This window comes from Quercus robur, chromosome 12 (genome assembly GCF_932294415.1).
Source record: "Quercus robur chromosome 12, dhQueRobu3.1, whole genome shotgun sequence".
Lineage (NCBI taxonomy): Eukaryota > Viridiplantae > Streptophyta > Magnoliopsida > Fagales > Fagaceae > Quercus > Quercus robur.
This window is the reverse complement of record NC_065545.1, coordinates 31,015,724-31,031,726: the sequence shown is the minus strand read 5'-3', so window position 1 is coordinate 31,031,726 and position 16,003 is coordinate 31,015,724. Positions and strand designations below refer to the sequence as shown.

The 16,003-nt window shown below is 32.8% G+C and overlaps 1 protein-coding gene across 1 annotated transcript in view; it reads left to right on the top strand.

Moving 5' to 3' along the window:
• The first annotated feature begins 1,216 nt into the window (after positions 1-1,216).
• Positions 1,217-16,003, top strand: part of LOC126710356 (flavonoid 3'-monooxygenase CYP75B137-like) — a 96,845-nt gene continuing 82,058 nt past the window's right edge. The window contains exons 1-2 of the mRNA XM_050410775.1: positions 1,217-2,470; positions 2,724-3,322. Of these exons, the coding sequence (XP_050266732.1) occupies positions 1,508-2,470; positions 2,724-3,322 (1,562 nt within the window). The 5' untranslated portion in view covers positions 1,217-1,507. The remainder of the gene's footprint in view (positions 2,471-2,723; positions 3,323-16,003) is intronic.

Below are 16,003 nucleotides of genomic sequence, written 5' to 3'. Positions count from 1 at the left end.
TTTTTTTTTTTTTTTTTAAGTTTCAGATCTTCTGAACAAAAAATTCCAAGTTCATAGATCTTGTGCGTCCACAAAGATATTGCCACGAAAAATGTAATATATTAGCTGTCAACTTAAATGAAAAAGATATTAGTTCTGAGGCCAAAAAGAGTTGTTTTTGACATCAACTTTCATCACTTTGCGTCAACCAAATAATTCACGTTTTTAGCGACAACATATTATTATTTTGCGCCGAAGTCATTTTTATTGTAGTGTCGGTTAATCTTTGCAATTTAAGCGGAAGGAACTCGCTTGGGAGTGCGCATAGAATAGCTGCAAGAAAACAAAAGGTCCCAACTTCCAATAATGAAAGCTGTGTAAGTTGGGCACACCAAGAAGCACTTTACAACAAAAAAACAGGTCTTTTCTAATAAGGACGAATCAAAGACTTTAAGTTAGCGAATATTGAAGTATAAAGGAAATAAAAAAATAAAAAACTTTAAATACGCATTCATAAATATTAAAAAATTATAAATACTCAAAATTATTGTGTTAAGATGCAATCATTAACTAATAAAGACAAACAAAAATAAAATAATGTCTTTTTTAATACTAATTTGGCTAGAATTGCACTCTCAAAAAATAAAGCTGACTAGAATTTTATTATTATTATTTCTTTGTTGAAGTTAGAGCATTCACATTAGTGGTTATAAAAATTTTAACACCTCAAAAAGATATTTTATCTATTTCACCATCTCACTCAAGAATACACCTAATATCAAATGTTTTTTTTTTTTTTTTTATAACTTCATTTAAAATAATATAAATAATTTATTAAAATAATAAAGGAAGCGAGAGAATTTGAGTTTTTTTAATTAAATGAAGAAATATAATCTTAATAAAATATTGTATTTTATTTTAAAAAACTTGCTATAGTCCACTGTTATTTATACCAATTTACTGTAGTTGTAAAAAATTTAGTTTTACCTTCTCCAATAACACATGATTTTTTGGTTCTTTGGTAGTAAAATAGTTTTTTTTTTTTTAAATACAATCACCATTGTGAATATTTTTATTGTTTTTGTTAAGTTTTTTAGCTGGATAATTATTATTTGGGTGATACTAATTAGGCTTATTGTGAAAAAGAAAAAAAAAAAAAAAGAAGGCCTAACATTTTGGAAAGGAGCCTAGCTAAAAAAAAAAATAAAAAAATAAATTGGACGCAGGGGGCCGGTCCCCCTTTGGCCGTCCGTCCCCGTTTTCCAATAATAAAAAAGCTCCAAAACTTCCCAGTTTTCAAAACTGTCTAAAGATGGCATGCTTTTCATTATTATCATTGTCATTTCATCATCTTAATCTATAGCCACAATAATCCTTTTCATATTATATATTTCCTCTATCAAGGATTCAAGTGCAAAATATATACCCGAAGAAGTCACAGATCTTCTGCATTAAACATTTCAATATTTGATATTAATTTCCTATTCTCAGTTCTTGCATTTCCTTTTTTACGTTCACAAAGTCTGACATGTTGAATACAGTTTCCGCCATGTGGTCACGGTGGTGGAGGGCTAGCAACGACAAAGATGAACTTTCTAGAGCAAATCCCACTGCTTTAGTCTCTATATTCGCGGTATTGTTCTGGTTCTTATGGGCAGCCAAGAAATCAAGAAAGCCTCCATTGCCACCAGGTCCACGTGGCCTGCCACTACTTGGGTACCTTCCCTTTCTAGGTACCAACCTTCATAGGAAATTTGAGGAACTGGCAGGGTTCTATGGACCTATCTACAAGGTTTGGCTTGGACAAAAATTATGTGTAGTGATAAGTTCACCATCACTGGTGAAAGAAGTGGTTCGTGACCAAGACACAATATTCGCCAACCGTGACCCTCCCATAGCTGCACGAGTTGCCTCATATGGAGGAGCTGATATTGCATTTTCATCATATGGTCCAGATTGGAAGAAGTTGCGTAAGATTTTTGCGCGAGAAATGCTGAGTAATGCAAATCTTGATGGTTCTTACACCCTACGAAGGGAAGAAGTTAAGAATACTATTAGAAATGTGTATGACAAGATGGGCACTCCCATAGATCTCGGAGTATTGGCGTTTGTGACTGGAATAAACACAGTCATGAACATGGTGTGGGGTGACACGCTACGAGAGGAAGGGACTAACATTGGGGCTGAGTTTAAAAGAAGAGTGGCGGAGATGATGGTGCTAATAGGAAAACCAAATGTATCGGATTTTTTCCCCGTGCTTGCAATGTTTGATTTACAAGGGATTGAGAGGCATGCAAAGCAGATTTTGAAATGGGTTGAGCCCATTCTTGATTCTGCCATTGATAAAAGGATGAATTCAGACACAGGCAAAAAAATGAGGACAGGTCAGATTGAACAAAGGAAGGACTTCTTGCAAATTCTCTTGGAGTTGAAGGAACAAGATGGTGCTGCAACATCAATTAGCATGACCCAATTGAAGGCTTTGCTTATGGTATGTCTGTCTAATCTTCTACTTTTTGTACTCCTAATTTAGTGCGTGACCAGGATGGATCAAGTATTTTACTAGTAAATTGTTAGACTAGGCTCGCCCTTTTTTTCTAGTCCTATTTTATTTATATTTAGCTTGTTATTTTCAATGGTTAGAATTATAGTTAAATGATTATATTTACAATTTTCAAATACTTTAAACTTTTGAGAGAATCAGTAATTTATCACTAATGAGTACCTTACTCATGCTTTAACAGGATATAGTTGTGGGTGGAGCCGAGACTACTTCAACCATGGTGGAATGGGTGATGGCGGAGCTGATGCACCATCCACAGGTTATGAGTAAAGTCCATGAAGAATTAGCGAAATCTGTAGGGCTGGACAGCTTAGTCGAAGAATCCCATTTGCCCAAATTGCACTATTTAGATGCTGTCATTAAAGAGACATTCCGCTTGCACTCTCCACTTCCCTTTCTAGTACCACGTTGTCCAAGCCAATCTAGCACTATTGGTGGGTACTGCATACCCAAAGGTACTATGGTTTGGTTAAATGTTTGGGCTATACATAGGGATCCAAAGATTTGGAAGAATCCATTGGAATTTCAACCAGAGAGGTTCCTAAATGAGTCTAGCAATTTGGATTATTCTGGCAACAATTTTAATTATTTTCCATTTGGATCCGGGAGAAGAAAATGCGCAGGGCTTCCATTAGCAGAGAGGACTCTGTTATACATCTTAGCTTCACTCTTGCATTCATTTGAGTGGAAATTGCCACATGATACAGAGTTGGAATTTTCTGACAATTTTGGTATTGTTACCAAAAAATTGAACCCAGTAGTTGCTCTTCCAACACCAAGGTTATCCAACTTTGAGCTCTACACAAAATAAAATATTGTAGTTACTTTCTTTTTTAAGTTAACATGTCATGTAAGATACTTCTATTTTTCTAGTCTAAATAAAGCTGATATGCTTGTCCTTGATTGCCTAGGAGACGCATTCATTTGTGTGGAGATTTGCAAGGGTGTTTGAAGTTTAGCCTTTCCAACATGATCAACAATTCATATTCTTGAACATATGATTTTTTTCTATCTATACAAATATGATAACAAGAAAAATAAAACCACATAAAAACAAAAGGTGGATAATACAAAAATTCTAAATTTATGGTCCAATAATTATGTTAACAGTTTCGCAAGTCTAGTAACTTCATTAAAAAAAAAAGTTGGATGCCGTATTGCGTATGTAAAACATGAAATAAATGGTAACAAGGTATTACTGTGTGAAGATTATGAAGAATGCAAGCTTGGTAGCCTTGTGATCTGTCACACAAAAGTTACTGGAAAGCTTTTCAGGCATCAACTTTGAGCATATAAGCATAGGTGAAAACAGTCTGGTAGATTCCCCGGCCACTTTGGCCTCTAATTAGGGGGAAAAACTTAGATAGTGATCCGGCATTACCAGCCTTACCCTCTCTATATGGAATGTCAAGACATAGGAAGAAATATCTCAGTAGTTGTTAAGAGAGAAACCCGACTTACAAGGAAAATTTTTGATGCTGCTAACAGATTATAAAAAATAGTTTTTTTTTTTTGCTAAAATTATTTATTATTTGCGGGTCTAATTTTTGTCTCAATTTTATATTAAATAATTTGGAAAAACAAAAGGGTTAGCTTTTAGCATTTTGTCCATATTATGCAAATAAGCTATAAAAAATAAACAATTCCTAAACGGGTTCCTAAACGGACAGAAACACACATTTTCCTAGGGGCGGCGCTAGGCAGTGTCCAGGGGGTTCAACCCCTTGAGCTGCCCCCAAAAAAAATTATATTTATTTTTTTTAATTTTTCTTATTTGGCTCTCCTAAAATAAAAATTTGAACACTCTAAATCTAATGGTCCATTTGGATGAAGGGAGAGGAAAGAGGAGTAGAATTGATCCAAAATTAACCTGTTTTCAGCCAATTCTACTCTACTCTCCTCTACTCCTCCTCCCAGCCAGCTCAGCTAAAATAAGATTGAGTATGATTCTCTTAACGATATCATGGTCTTTTTAAACACAAGAAAAATCACAACAAACCAATTTCATTAGAATTTTTTTCACCTGGGGGGGGGGGGTGGGGAGGGGAAGTAAGTCCAACAATAGAAGTAAAAAAAAAAAAAAAAAATTATCTTAAACCTAAGAAAAATCATATTTACATCTTAACAAATTTGAAATAAACTAATAGATAAAAGTTTATTGTATTTAGATTTCACTTGCAATTCAATTAACAATACTAATTAATATGTTTATTGTATTTAGAAACAATAAATCATTTCCAAGATTTAATCTTAGCAACAATAATTAGTATATTCATTGTATTAAGAAACAATTTGCCAAATGAACTCATAATTTATCTTTTATGAGAAATGTTATGTCCATAACATTTTTACAACAAATCTTAAGTAGTAGATTATTAGTCACTGTTAATGATGGGCAAAACATAGTACTTCTCATCTTTTATTTTATTACTAGTACATACTATGGACAAATTTGTAAAAAGGAAACCACGTAGACCGTAAAAATTCTAAGATGTATACTAAATTTTGTTAATTGGATATATTATTTTATTTACGATTTGATCCAATAATTTACAAATAAAATAATTATCGGTCCCTACCCATCTTAATATTATGCAAGTATAGAGAATATTAAAAAACAAGGTAATATCTAACCAACAATTTATATTTTTAACTTTTTTTTGAGAAACAAATGTACACACAAGGAGAGGAAAATGGATTTTAATACAAAGGCATATCACAAATCCACTCAAAAGTCATAATAACTTTTAAAAGAATGTGGGACAAATTATACTATACACAACATTCTCTTAAGCAATTATTTTTAACTTATTTTAATAACATAAAATATGTAATACCGAAATTATTGGTTTCTTAAATATATATAATCAATGACAAGTAATTTAATTGGAAATAATTTCCCAAACATTTTAATGTATAATGGGAATTATATATGAACAATAAAATTAATTTCTTATTGAAAATTTTAGAAATAAGCTAATAGGGTATACGTGTGCTGACGCATATTAAATGAGACATCAACTAATACTGTTCAAAAGCCCCTCTCACTTTTCTCTCTTCTTTTTACCGAGACTTTTTTTTGCTAAATAACGGACCCAATATAATTTTCCTTTATTGATACTTGAGAGGAAAAAAGGCCGGATATTGATGTCTGTATCTGAGAATAAGACAACCTTTCGTTACACTACAAAAAAAGAAAAAACTAGATACTACTCTGGAACAAACTCTATTTTTTTCCTTTTATGGGAGTACTTGCACACACTCCTAAAAATAAGTAAAATTGTGGCTTCAAATAGTAAGGTAAGATAAGATAAGATACGATTCTCAAAAAAAAAATTTAAAAATTAAAAATTAAAAAAAAAAAAAAAGATAAGATACTAACAGGCACCTTGTTCTCAAAAACAAAAAACAACTTGCCCACTAAAGAAAACTTGCCCGTGCCTGTAATATAAAAACAAAAACTTGTCCCTTATCACTGATGAGCAGATACGGGCCTACCTTGGGGCTGGGGGCATCCAAAAAAAATTATTTGACCGTTCTTGATGCCCAGTTGTTCCAAGAACACCAAGATAAACTTTTAGGTGTTTATCAAAAAAAAAAAAAAAAAAAAAAAAAAAAAAGAGGGAAAAAAAGAAAAAAGATAAACCTTTAGGTAAACCAAAACACTAGCAAACAATTCACAAATCTATATATTACTAAAAAATGAAGCGTAGAGTTTAATGTTGCTGCTCTCACATTACGCCACATTAGCTACCACGTCATTCTTTTTTTTCTTTTATTTTTTAAAATATAATTTGTCCTACAATTTTAAAATGATTTTTACAATTTTCAGTCCTATAAATGCAGTCCACTACTTATTTATTTACTTCCACTATCACCTTATAATAAATCCAGCCCACTACTTATTTATTTATTTCAACTATCACCCTATAATAAATCTATATAATTAATCTAGCCCACCTCTTATTTATCAAGCCCAACTCAAAATTTTTTCAGTCCAGTTTTAGGATTTTGTGTGAGCCTTTTCAGTTAAAAAAAAATAATAAAATAAAAAAATAAAAAAAAAATAAACAAACGTTGAAGCCTTTCAAGCTTTAGGGTTTTTTTTTTTTTTTTTTTTTTTCAATTTTCTTATAATTGTTTTTAACATTTATTTTTTTAATATTTGCACTTCTCCAACCTTTCTCTCTCCCTTACCATTTCATCTCCCCACTACTTTCTCAATCTTTCTCCCTCCCTTACCTTTTCATCTCTCCACTACCGTCTACATTAATATCATTCCTCCTATTTCCCTTCATCTTCCTTTATTTTTGTCTCTTCTTATTCACACCCTCTAAATATAAATTTGTCACTATCTCTTCTATTCTATGCATAGTTTTCCCTCACAAAAAAAAAAAAAAAAAAAAAGTTCTCTCTCTCTCTCTCTCGCTAAATTTTTTGGTGGATTTTTTTATTTATTTTTCTTGCATCTCTACTTTAGGTTGATAATTTTTTTATATTCTTTAAAACTCTATTTTGGGTTAATGCGATTTAGTTTTGTTTTTTAAATTGTGATTTAGTTTTGTTTTTTAAATTGTTGTTGTTGTTGTTTTTTTTTTTTTTATTGTTAAATGTTATCCTATTGTTTTCTAAAGAATTAAATATAGCATATAAAAATATAATATTATTCTATTACATAGCATGATTTGGATAATTTGGTATTTATTCTATTACATAGCATGATTTTTTATAGTGCTTAATTTAGATGTTAAACTATGAGACTTTACTAATTTTTGTTTATTTTCTAATCCTTTGTGGTGGACAAAGTACTCTTTTTTTTTTTTGCTAGGTAATTATGGGGGATAGAACCCCCGATCTCATAGATACACATGGTACCGGGTACCACCAGGCTACAAGGTACTCTTAATAGTTGTACTAGAAGTACTCTATAATGCCATTTATTTAAAGAAAAGCAAAGGTTAGCCAAATGAAAATAATCGAATAGGTGACAAATTTTAACTTTTGCAATTTTATTTTTATTATTATTATTATTTTATAACAATGTGTGTATAGAAATTTAATTCTTAGATTTGCTAATAATTTTTTATTTGATAATATGTTTTGCACGGCGAAATTATAATTTTTACAAAGAAAATAACTTTAATAGATTATCAAAAACAAAATTTTATCCTAATATTGGTTCAATTAATCATTGTTAAGTTTTATTAATTATTTTTAGTTTACGTTTTTTTGGTGTTTTGGATTGTTCCTATATTACATTTATGATTGTTCCTATAATAAATAAAAATATAATTACGAAATACATTACTCATTATTAGATTAGTTTAAATTGTAAAGAAAATTTTAATAAAACCACCATAAAAATAATTATCACACGTAACGCGCGGGTTCGCGCCTAATTTGGATAATAATGAAAACCTTTTGACAAACTCAAATTACCAACAAACAAATAACATATCTGGTCTATAATAACAACCAAAAATACTAATAAAAACAATTACAAATCATAAACTCCTAACTAAATAACTCACAAACACTCCAGGCTTCTTCCTTGGATCCATTGGTGACTCCACAATCGACTAAGGTATAGTTTCTTGATCACTGTCTCTTCTGATTTGATCTCTCTCTCTCTCTCTCTCTCTCTCTCTCTCTCTCTCTCTCTCTCTCTGCGATTATTGTGTCTTATTTGCTTTGATGAGTTCTCTAACTTCTCTCTATTTTATTACTATAGTTTTTTTTTTTTTTTTTTTTTTAAGTTGTTGTGGGCTTTGTCATTATCCATATATGTGATACGCGCTTAAAAAGGAAAATAAAATTGTGCAAAAGAGTTTATTTGTGGCTGTTACTAACTGATGGAAAACGATTTTATAAAAATAAAATAAAATAAAACTGAAGGAAAACTTTTATTGTGTATTGATCTATACTATCTATACACAATGCTTTTGTGGATGAAAAAATCATACTATTTTCAAAAAATTTCTTGGTTTTGGTTTGCTTAGGATAAGAAAGACAGGGAGGCTCTCTTCAATTGAGAAAAGCATGTGGTTGTAATGAAGTCTTTGCATTATTATTATTTTCTTTTTTTTCTATTTTGGATTTTCTAGTAGTATCTCTGCAATGAACTATTCAAATTTCAATCTACACGCTTTTTTGGTCTTTACTTCCCCCACTAGCTTACAATGCACTTTTTTGCCAACATTGGCTTGATAGGCTTCATTAGAATGGTAATCTCTTGGCCAATTCCGCATAGCCCTCGCTGATAGGTCAAAACTCAAAACTCATGCGTTTAGATGTCTACATTTCTCCTCATATCACTTATTTTGAAGCATACGATTGTTTAAATACACGATATATTGAAGGGACACGACTCATGGCAAAGTCTTTTATGATTTTTAATTTGTAAATTGGTCAAGAGAAAATGCGGCTACTGCCTCTAATTTTTAAAGGCTGTCAGGATGCTTATTTTCATATAACTTAAATTATGTTTATGACATTTTATTACAATTTTACTTGTGCCATGCTTAGAGTCGTTGCCTACTTACATAGTGATAAGCGAAAGATTTGTCGCATGGCAATGTATGTGAAACGAAGTTCATAGAATCATCAATTAATCCATCTGTTAATTACCTGGCTAGCTGGTGTGCTAAATAATATGAATTAAGCACAATACAATAAGTTTGTAATGAATTTTGTGCATCTGTTTTTTTAATAGTTTTTCAAAACTGAATGACTGAATGATGCTGTTCTAAGTCTTGGATATTTCTGAGAAATTGGAGGGGAAAGAGGAGGAAAAGAAATGAGAAAATTTTTAATTGCGTCTAAGTCTCTGTTTTACGTTATGGATAATGGGGTTGAATTTTCTTTAGTTGAATATCTTAGTATGATATTTTCTCTCCTTGGTACATGTTATTTTGCTGGTTTTTTGTTTTCCTAAATTTATTGGCAACTTAGAGAAGCTTTAGTATATTTGGAATTGGAGTAATGGTACTTTTGGTTGTATTGCTATTTGTAGCTTAATTGTTTGTTTTTGCACTCTTGGTGGAGTTATTCAATAATTGGAGAGTAATGTTTTCACAGTATGATAAAATAGTAATAATAATAATAATAATTATTATTATTATTATTATTTGGCCCCAAATGTGATCAGATAGCACTATCATGCATCAAAGCAAATAAGAACTCAATAAATCATTCTTACCTAAAGAGAAACAAAGATTAAATTGGCAGGGTCCACAAAATTTTAGAGTTTCCAATGGAAAACCCTCAGGTCATAAACTCATAATATAGAATGGATTTGCTGCACTTTCTTTTCGAAGTGGGGTTCCAATTTCCAGACTCTATTCTGATTGGCACAGATGGGGGTCTGGGACTTTATGATGTTACCTTAACTTTATTAAGTATCTTCCTCAAAAATTATATTATAAAGATACCCTTTTTAATTCCTTTGGTTGTTATCAAAGAATGTAGCATAGGCAGAAAGATCATATATATATATATATATATATATAATCTAGCATAATGATATGGAGAACTTCAAAGCTCATCTGACTCACCTCCAAGAGCTTTTGAACTCCAATAGTATGTCTTTGGGAAAAAAATTAGTGTATATTACTTAATGCACGCATAGCACACACTCTCTCAAAACAAGAAAAATTAGGACTTAGTTTTTGAAGATTGTGTGTACAATATGTACAAGCGTGCCCACTTTATTGGCACTCTTCACATCTATAGTACTATTTTTTTTTTCATAATCAGTATCGTAATATGTTGTAATTGATATTAATAAAAATGATTTCAATTATATATTATATAAAAATGATGGTGGTCTAAATACAATTTATCGGTCTGCTGGGGCATATGGAAGAACCGGAACGACCTCCGAATGGGTGGCAAGGGAAAGGCTGGTCGCACCATCCTTAGGCATGCCTTGGTGCTGGTTGAGGAGTACCGTGTCGCAAACGTTCCAAAAACAGAGCCTCGGTGGTTCCTGCCAACCCGGTTTCCTGGCATCCCCCAAGCCACGGTTTCTACAAAGTAAACATTGACGGGGCGGTCTTCTCAAACAGGAAACAAGCTGGGGCAGGGGTGGTCATTAGAGATGAAGAAGGCGAGGTGATCGCTGCCCTCAGCAAACGGTGGAACTTCCCTCTAGGTGCAACAGAGGCCGAAGCTAAAGCTTGGGAAGTTGGTATTCTCTTTGCCAGAGACGTGGGGGTCAGAGAGGTAGAATTTGAGGGAGACTCTTTGGAAGTGTGCAATGCTCTTTTAGGCTTAGCTTCCCCTCCTTCATCTGTGGCTAACGTTCTCTCTGGTTGCTTAAACCAGGTCTCTGTTTTTAGGCAGTGGAAGGTGTCCCACATCAAAAGGCAGGGAAATGTCCCTGCCCACTTACTAGCCCAACATGCTCAATATGTTGGTGATTATGTTGCATGGCTAGAGGAATGTCCTAGCCTAATTGAGCATGCATGTGCTCAAGACAAATGTAATCTTTTTTCGTCAGTGCAATGAAGCTAAGTATTTCCTATCAAAAAAAAAAATAATAAATAACATGGTACAGTTGCGAATTAATGTCATACTTAGTACACTAGGGCCTAGGTACATAATTGTTAGAAGTGTTTAACTGTGTTGCTGAGTGTGTTGTTGATGTTGGGTGCTGAGGTGTCAGCCATGCATGTGGTGCTGCATGTGTGTGGTACTGGTGGGGTGCGTGCGTGGGTTGCCGATGAGGAGTGCCTGAGTTGCTGATAGGGCATGCGTGCATAGCTGATGAGATGTGCATGTGTCAGTGCTGCCAGAGTGTATAGTGAGATTGTGCTATAGATGATATTGTAATTGCCTAGTTGGCATTGTATACTTGTATTTTAGTATAGCTACTCTTGTATTGGAGATGTGTCTACACCAGCCTTGTATGGCATCAGAGTTACTTAATATAGTTAGTTAGTTAGGATGTAGGGAGGGATTAGCTGGCAAGGTGGTTACACAGCTGGCTTTGGGCAGTTAGGAAGTTGGTTACTGGGGGTATTAGACTAGGGAGATGTGGATGGGAAAGGTATGAACTGGATTGTTGTTTTCTTAATCTCAATTTCTCTGTTTTTATCCTTCCCCTATTCTTGGAGGTCTGGTTGTCCTTGAATTCTCAATATACCCATGCGATTCTCATAACTTGCGTTCCAGCTTTGTTCTTTTCGCTTTCTCTCTTGATTATAACTAAATATCAAGTATTTTATTCAATTAACTTCCATTCAGCTGATTTTTCTGGATACCAACTTCAGGGTTCCACTTGCCAAATTTCCTATTATATTTGCAAGTAGACTATGTGTCTGTTGATGTGAAATGATGTTTTTCAGATTATAACTAGCTTGCTGCTATTTTATTTTTGCTGCACCTAGAAAGCATTTAGTGCCACTGCATCATGGTCTTCCATCAAATTAGCCCTCTTCCCCACCACCTCCCCCACATTAACAGAAATGAAAAAGAACTAGAATTATGGTCTCAATCTAGATCTAATGAAGCATTACATTAGCCACTACAAGAGTTCCAATCTGGGACCACACTGTATTTGAAGAAATTGTAACTGTATCACTTCTTTATTACGAGGTATTTCCAGTGTAGCAATGTTACTTGTGCTTCCTAGGGAAACAACCACATCACTAATTTCCTCATTTAACACGACCTCTACTATAAAGCTTGCTATAACTAATGCAGAGTATGCATTATTTTCCTAATCATTTTGTTGATGACGTGGTTCTAGATGTGATATCTAGAAGACTAGAAGTGTTGTTTTGGATTTATGGGTTTTTGGCCTCATCTCTATTTTTGCATGCCAAGTGTCCGAATTTTTTGAACTGTTGAAGCTTGTGAGGTATTCATACGTAGCATGTGGTTCTAGCTGTGTATTAAGTAGTGTCGAGCTTCTAATACCGCCAAAGAGTGCTTTTCCCCTTCTAAAGTGAAAAGGTGGGCTGTCGATGATTTGAGTAAAACCATCACGTGGCTAGGGAATCAAGATGAGAAGGTACAAGGCCTTTGTTGCTGTCACTGTTATTATTATAAATTTGAAAAAAAAAATGCTACCCATTGACATGTTTATTTTAATATTGCTGTCTTTAGAATGCTCTGATGTTATAAATGATTAAGCCTGACTTGTCGATTTTCATTCTTGGTTTAACAGTCTGAATCCTATTTTCGACTTTTTGACTTAGCTTCGAATTTTTGTTATGTGTCTTTTACTTCTTTAACCTCCACTTTTCCCCAATGTTTTAAATATGTTGTAATTATTATTTATAACTTAATATTTTATTACCATAGTAACATAGTCAGAATACCTTAAAATGGTGTAGTTCTTAAAATAAATAAAAATTTCCTGAGTTTAAACCAAACATTTGACTTTGTAGCTATTAGCAGTACTTTTTGGCTTTGTAAACCATTTCTTCCTATTATAATTTGCATTAGAGGGCTAAAAGGTGTGTGGTCCCATATCTTGCCTACTTAATTGTTTACTTTCTTGCAATATGTTTTCAATAAATTTTAAATTGGTCGTAATTTTCCTTAACAACAGCCAGAGCCTAGTGAGATAAGTTTAGCGCAAGCATTACCAGCTGAGAGCCTAGTGAGATAAGGAAAATAGCTGCTGAAGGGATCTTAACTTGTGTACAAGACGCCATAGATTCTCTTGAACGAAAGCAGGTAATTGTTCTTATAGAAATGTATTTTGACCTTTAAATAGCATAGGCGGTTTTGTTTGATTTGGATTTAGATATCTTCCTGAAGAAAATATTTGGCACACTTTATTTCCATGTTTACTTGTCCAAAAAATAAAAATAAAACACTTGGCACACAACCAAGCTTTTAACCACAATTAAACCGAATTGATTGAGAGATTGGAAGTGGAAATTTATTGGGTGTTTGCTTTTATTTGCAATGCTTATGCATGATTTAAACAGTTGGGTTTCTTATAAATCCATTATATCATCCTTTGGAGGAATCAAATAAGGTTGGAGGACAATGTAATTTTGAGTCACATTTAAACTTAATGTAGTTCTTGATTAATTTTTTACATAAATTTAATTTGGGAAGGTGAAAAGTAGCTGATGTTTATACAGATTGCAAGAAATAATTTTAGTTACTAGGCTGGAGTTTTGTTATTGTCATAAGCCTAGTTTTTTTAGCGTAGATGGTGAAATTCCAAATTTGTTAAACTAGACAACTTGGTTTACTCTATTTGTTGTTTGTTGAATAAAAGTTTCTTTTTGTCTCACTTTTACGTTTTAATGTTTCACTTTATGATCTATCAATTGCAATCTAATTTTTTTTTTAATGCATTTATTATTTTATAAGAAAAAACATATATAGCAAAGTGCAATTAGAGAAACATTTTAGAGTAGATAAATTATTTTTTTCTTATTTTCCATAGAGCTTCTCACTTATCAGATAAACAACTTGAATTTTTTAGGCCTAAGAATGGGCTACCAGACATTTTGCAAAGTGCTTCATAACTTTTAATAACTTCATTCAATTATCAAGTGAAGAAAAAATATATATTTCAGCAAAAATAGAAGTTAAATAGATTATGATAGTTTAGGATTTACATATCCAAGATATCACGGAATTTCGAGGTAATGTGCAGAATAACTGTGTAAAGGGGTTGTATATAGTTAGTTAGGCAACGTTTGAAACAATAAAGGAAAGTAGCATCTCGAGTTTTAGAAACTCGAGATCCATATTAGAACTCGAGTCCGAAACACTCGCTTTGGAAGTGTGAAAATGCCACGTAGATCTCGAGTCTTTAAGACTCGAGTTTTATGCAAAAAAAAATTTCACCTATAGTGGCGTTTTTAAGCCTTACGGTGACGTTTTAAAGCCCTATAGTGGCGTTTTCCTGCAAAAAAAAAATTTTAAGTATCAGGTTTAGGGAGTCCTATAGTGGCGTTTTTTAAGCCCTATAGTGACGTTTTAAAGCCCTATAGCGGCGTGTTTTTACAATTTATGTAAATCGAGTCTTTAAAACTCGATTTTCACGTCAATTTTTTCTCACTTTAACCCCATCCTCTTACAAATCGAGACTTAAAAACTCGAGTTGCTAGTTTTCAACATTGTTTTGAAACGTGACAACTAACTAAATTTTTTAATATTTATTGTTATTTAGAAAAAAATTCCAGAATTTCCCTGAAATTCTTGTAGAGTCTGAAAGCAGCTACGAATCACCATTGACCTAGCTAGTGGTGCAGTGCATACCTAGAGAGTTGTGATCTGGAATTCTGACTTCATTATTCTTGAACTTGTCCTACGACTATGATCTGGAATCAGACTAGGTTGGAGGCCTACCCAATTTGAATGTGACTCAGAACAACATTAAGTTTCTGTGTTATTTCCTTTAAACTCCCCAGTTTTCACACTCTCACTCAGAAAAGATAACTTTGTGGTCCCCCAACATCAATTCTTATTCTTTAATTATGTAAAACTTCTAGTAATCACCAACTATAAACAGTAACTATGTCTCATTTCTTTTACTATTTAAAACTATATAGAACGAATTATGTCACAATTCCTTAACTACTAATTATTTTATACCAGACTTGTAGCTCTCAACCACACATTTGAATCTTATTCAATCACACGAAGTTTCTCATCAATTGCCTTGGCCCAGTGGGAAAAGCTGAGGAATAGTGATGTAGCTAGGACTATAAAAATGGATGTAATAGAGAGGAACATGCATTGAGTGAAATTAAGCTGTGTGAAGATCTAAAGAAAAAAAAAAAAAAAAAACAGTGCTTTGTTCAGAGTGGAGATCTTGTTGCGATCTTGGCTTCATTGGGTTTCTAGAGAGGTATTATTGTATTTTTCAAATTTATTGTGAACTTCAGTTTTGGACATAAACTTAAGCATTGCATTCTCTAGTTTATTATAGTAAATTGTTTCCACTATATTATTTAAAGGGTTTTCAATCTTGCGTGATTAATTTTCTTGCTGCTCTTGCGGGGTTTCTGTTAGGAAATTTAGACCCCGATTGATAGAATTAACAAGTTTTAAATCCAAGTTGTTAATTAGATTTATTATTAATAAAACTTGTTAAAACAAACAAACATCAATATCATGTCAAAATCATGCAGTGGAAAATAAATAAGACAAGATATGATAACCCAGGAAAACCAATGAAACAAACTAGTTTCACAATAAAAAACCTGGTGGGAAACCTTTCCGAAAAACAATCTACTATAGAAAAGAGAAGTTTCAGATCTAGTACAAAACCTTTGTCCCTAGACTCTACAATTCCCGTAGATGAATTCACAGCAGAAACCTTCTACCGCTTCAGAACCTCTGAACTCTTCAATATATGAACACCACCTTTTGATGCACAAATCCTAATACGTGACTAACCAATTATGTGGATCCCAGTACGTGACTTAATCACCAACTAGAAGAAGATGTTGGCTGCAAAGTTCTTCACTTCATCAAAAATGA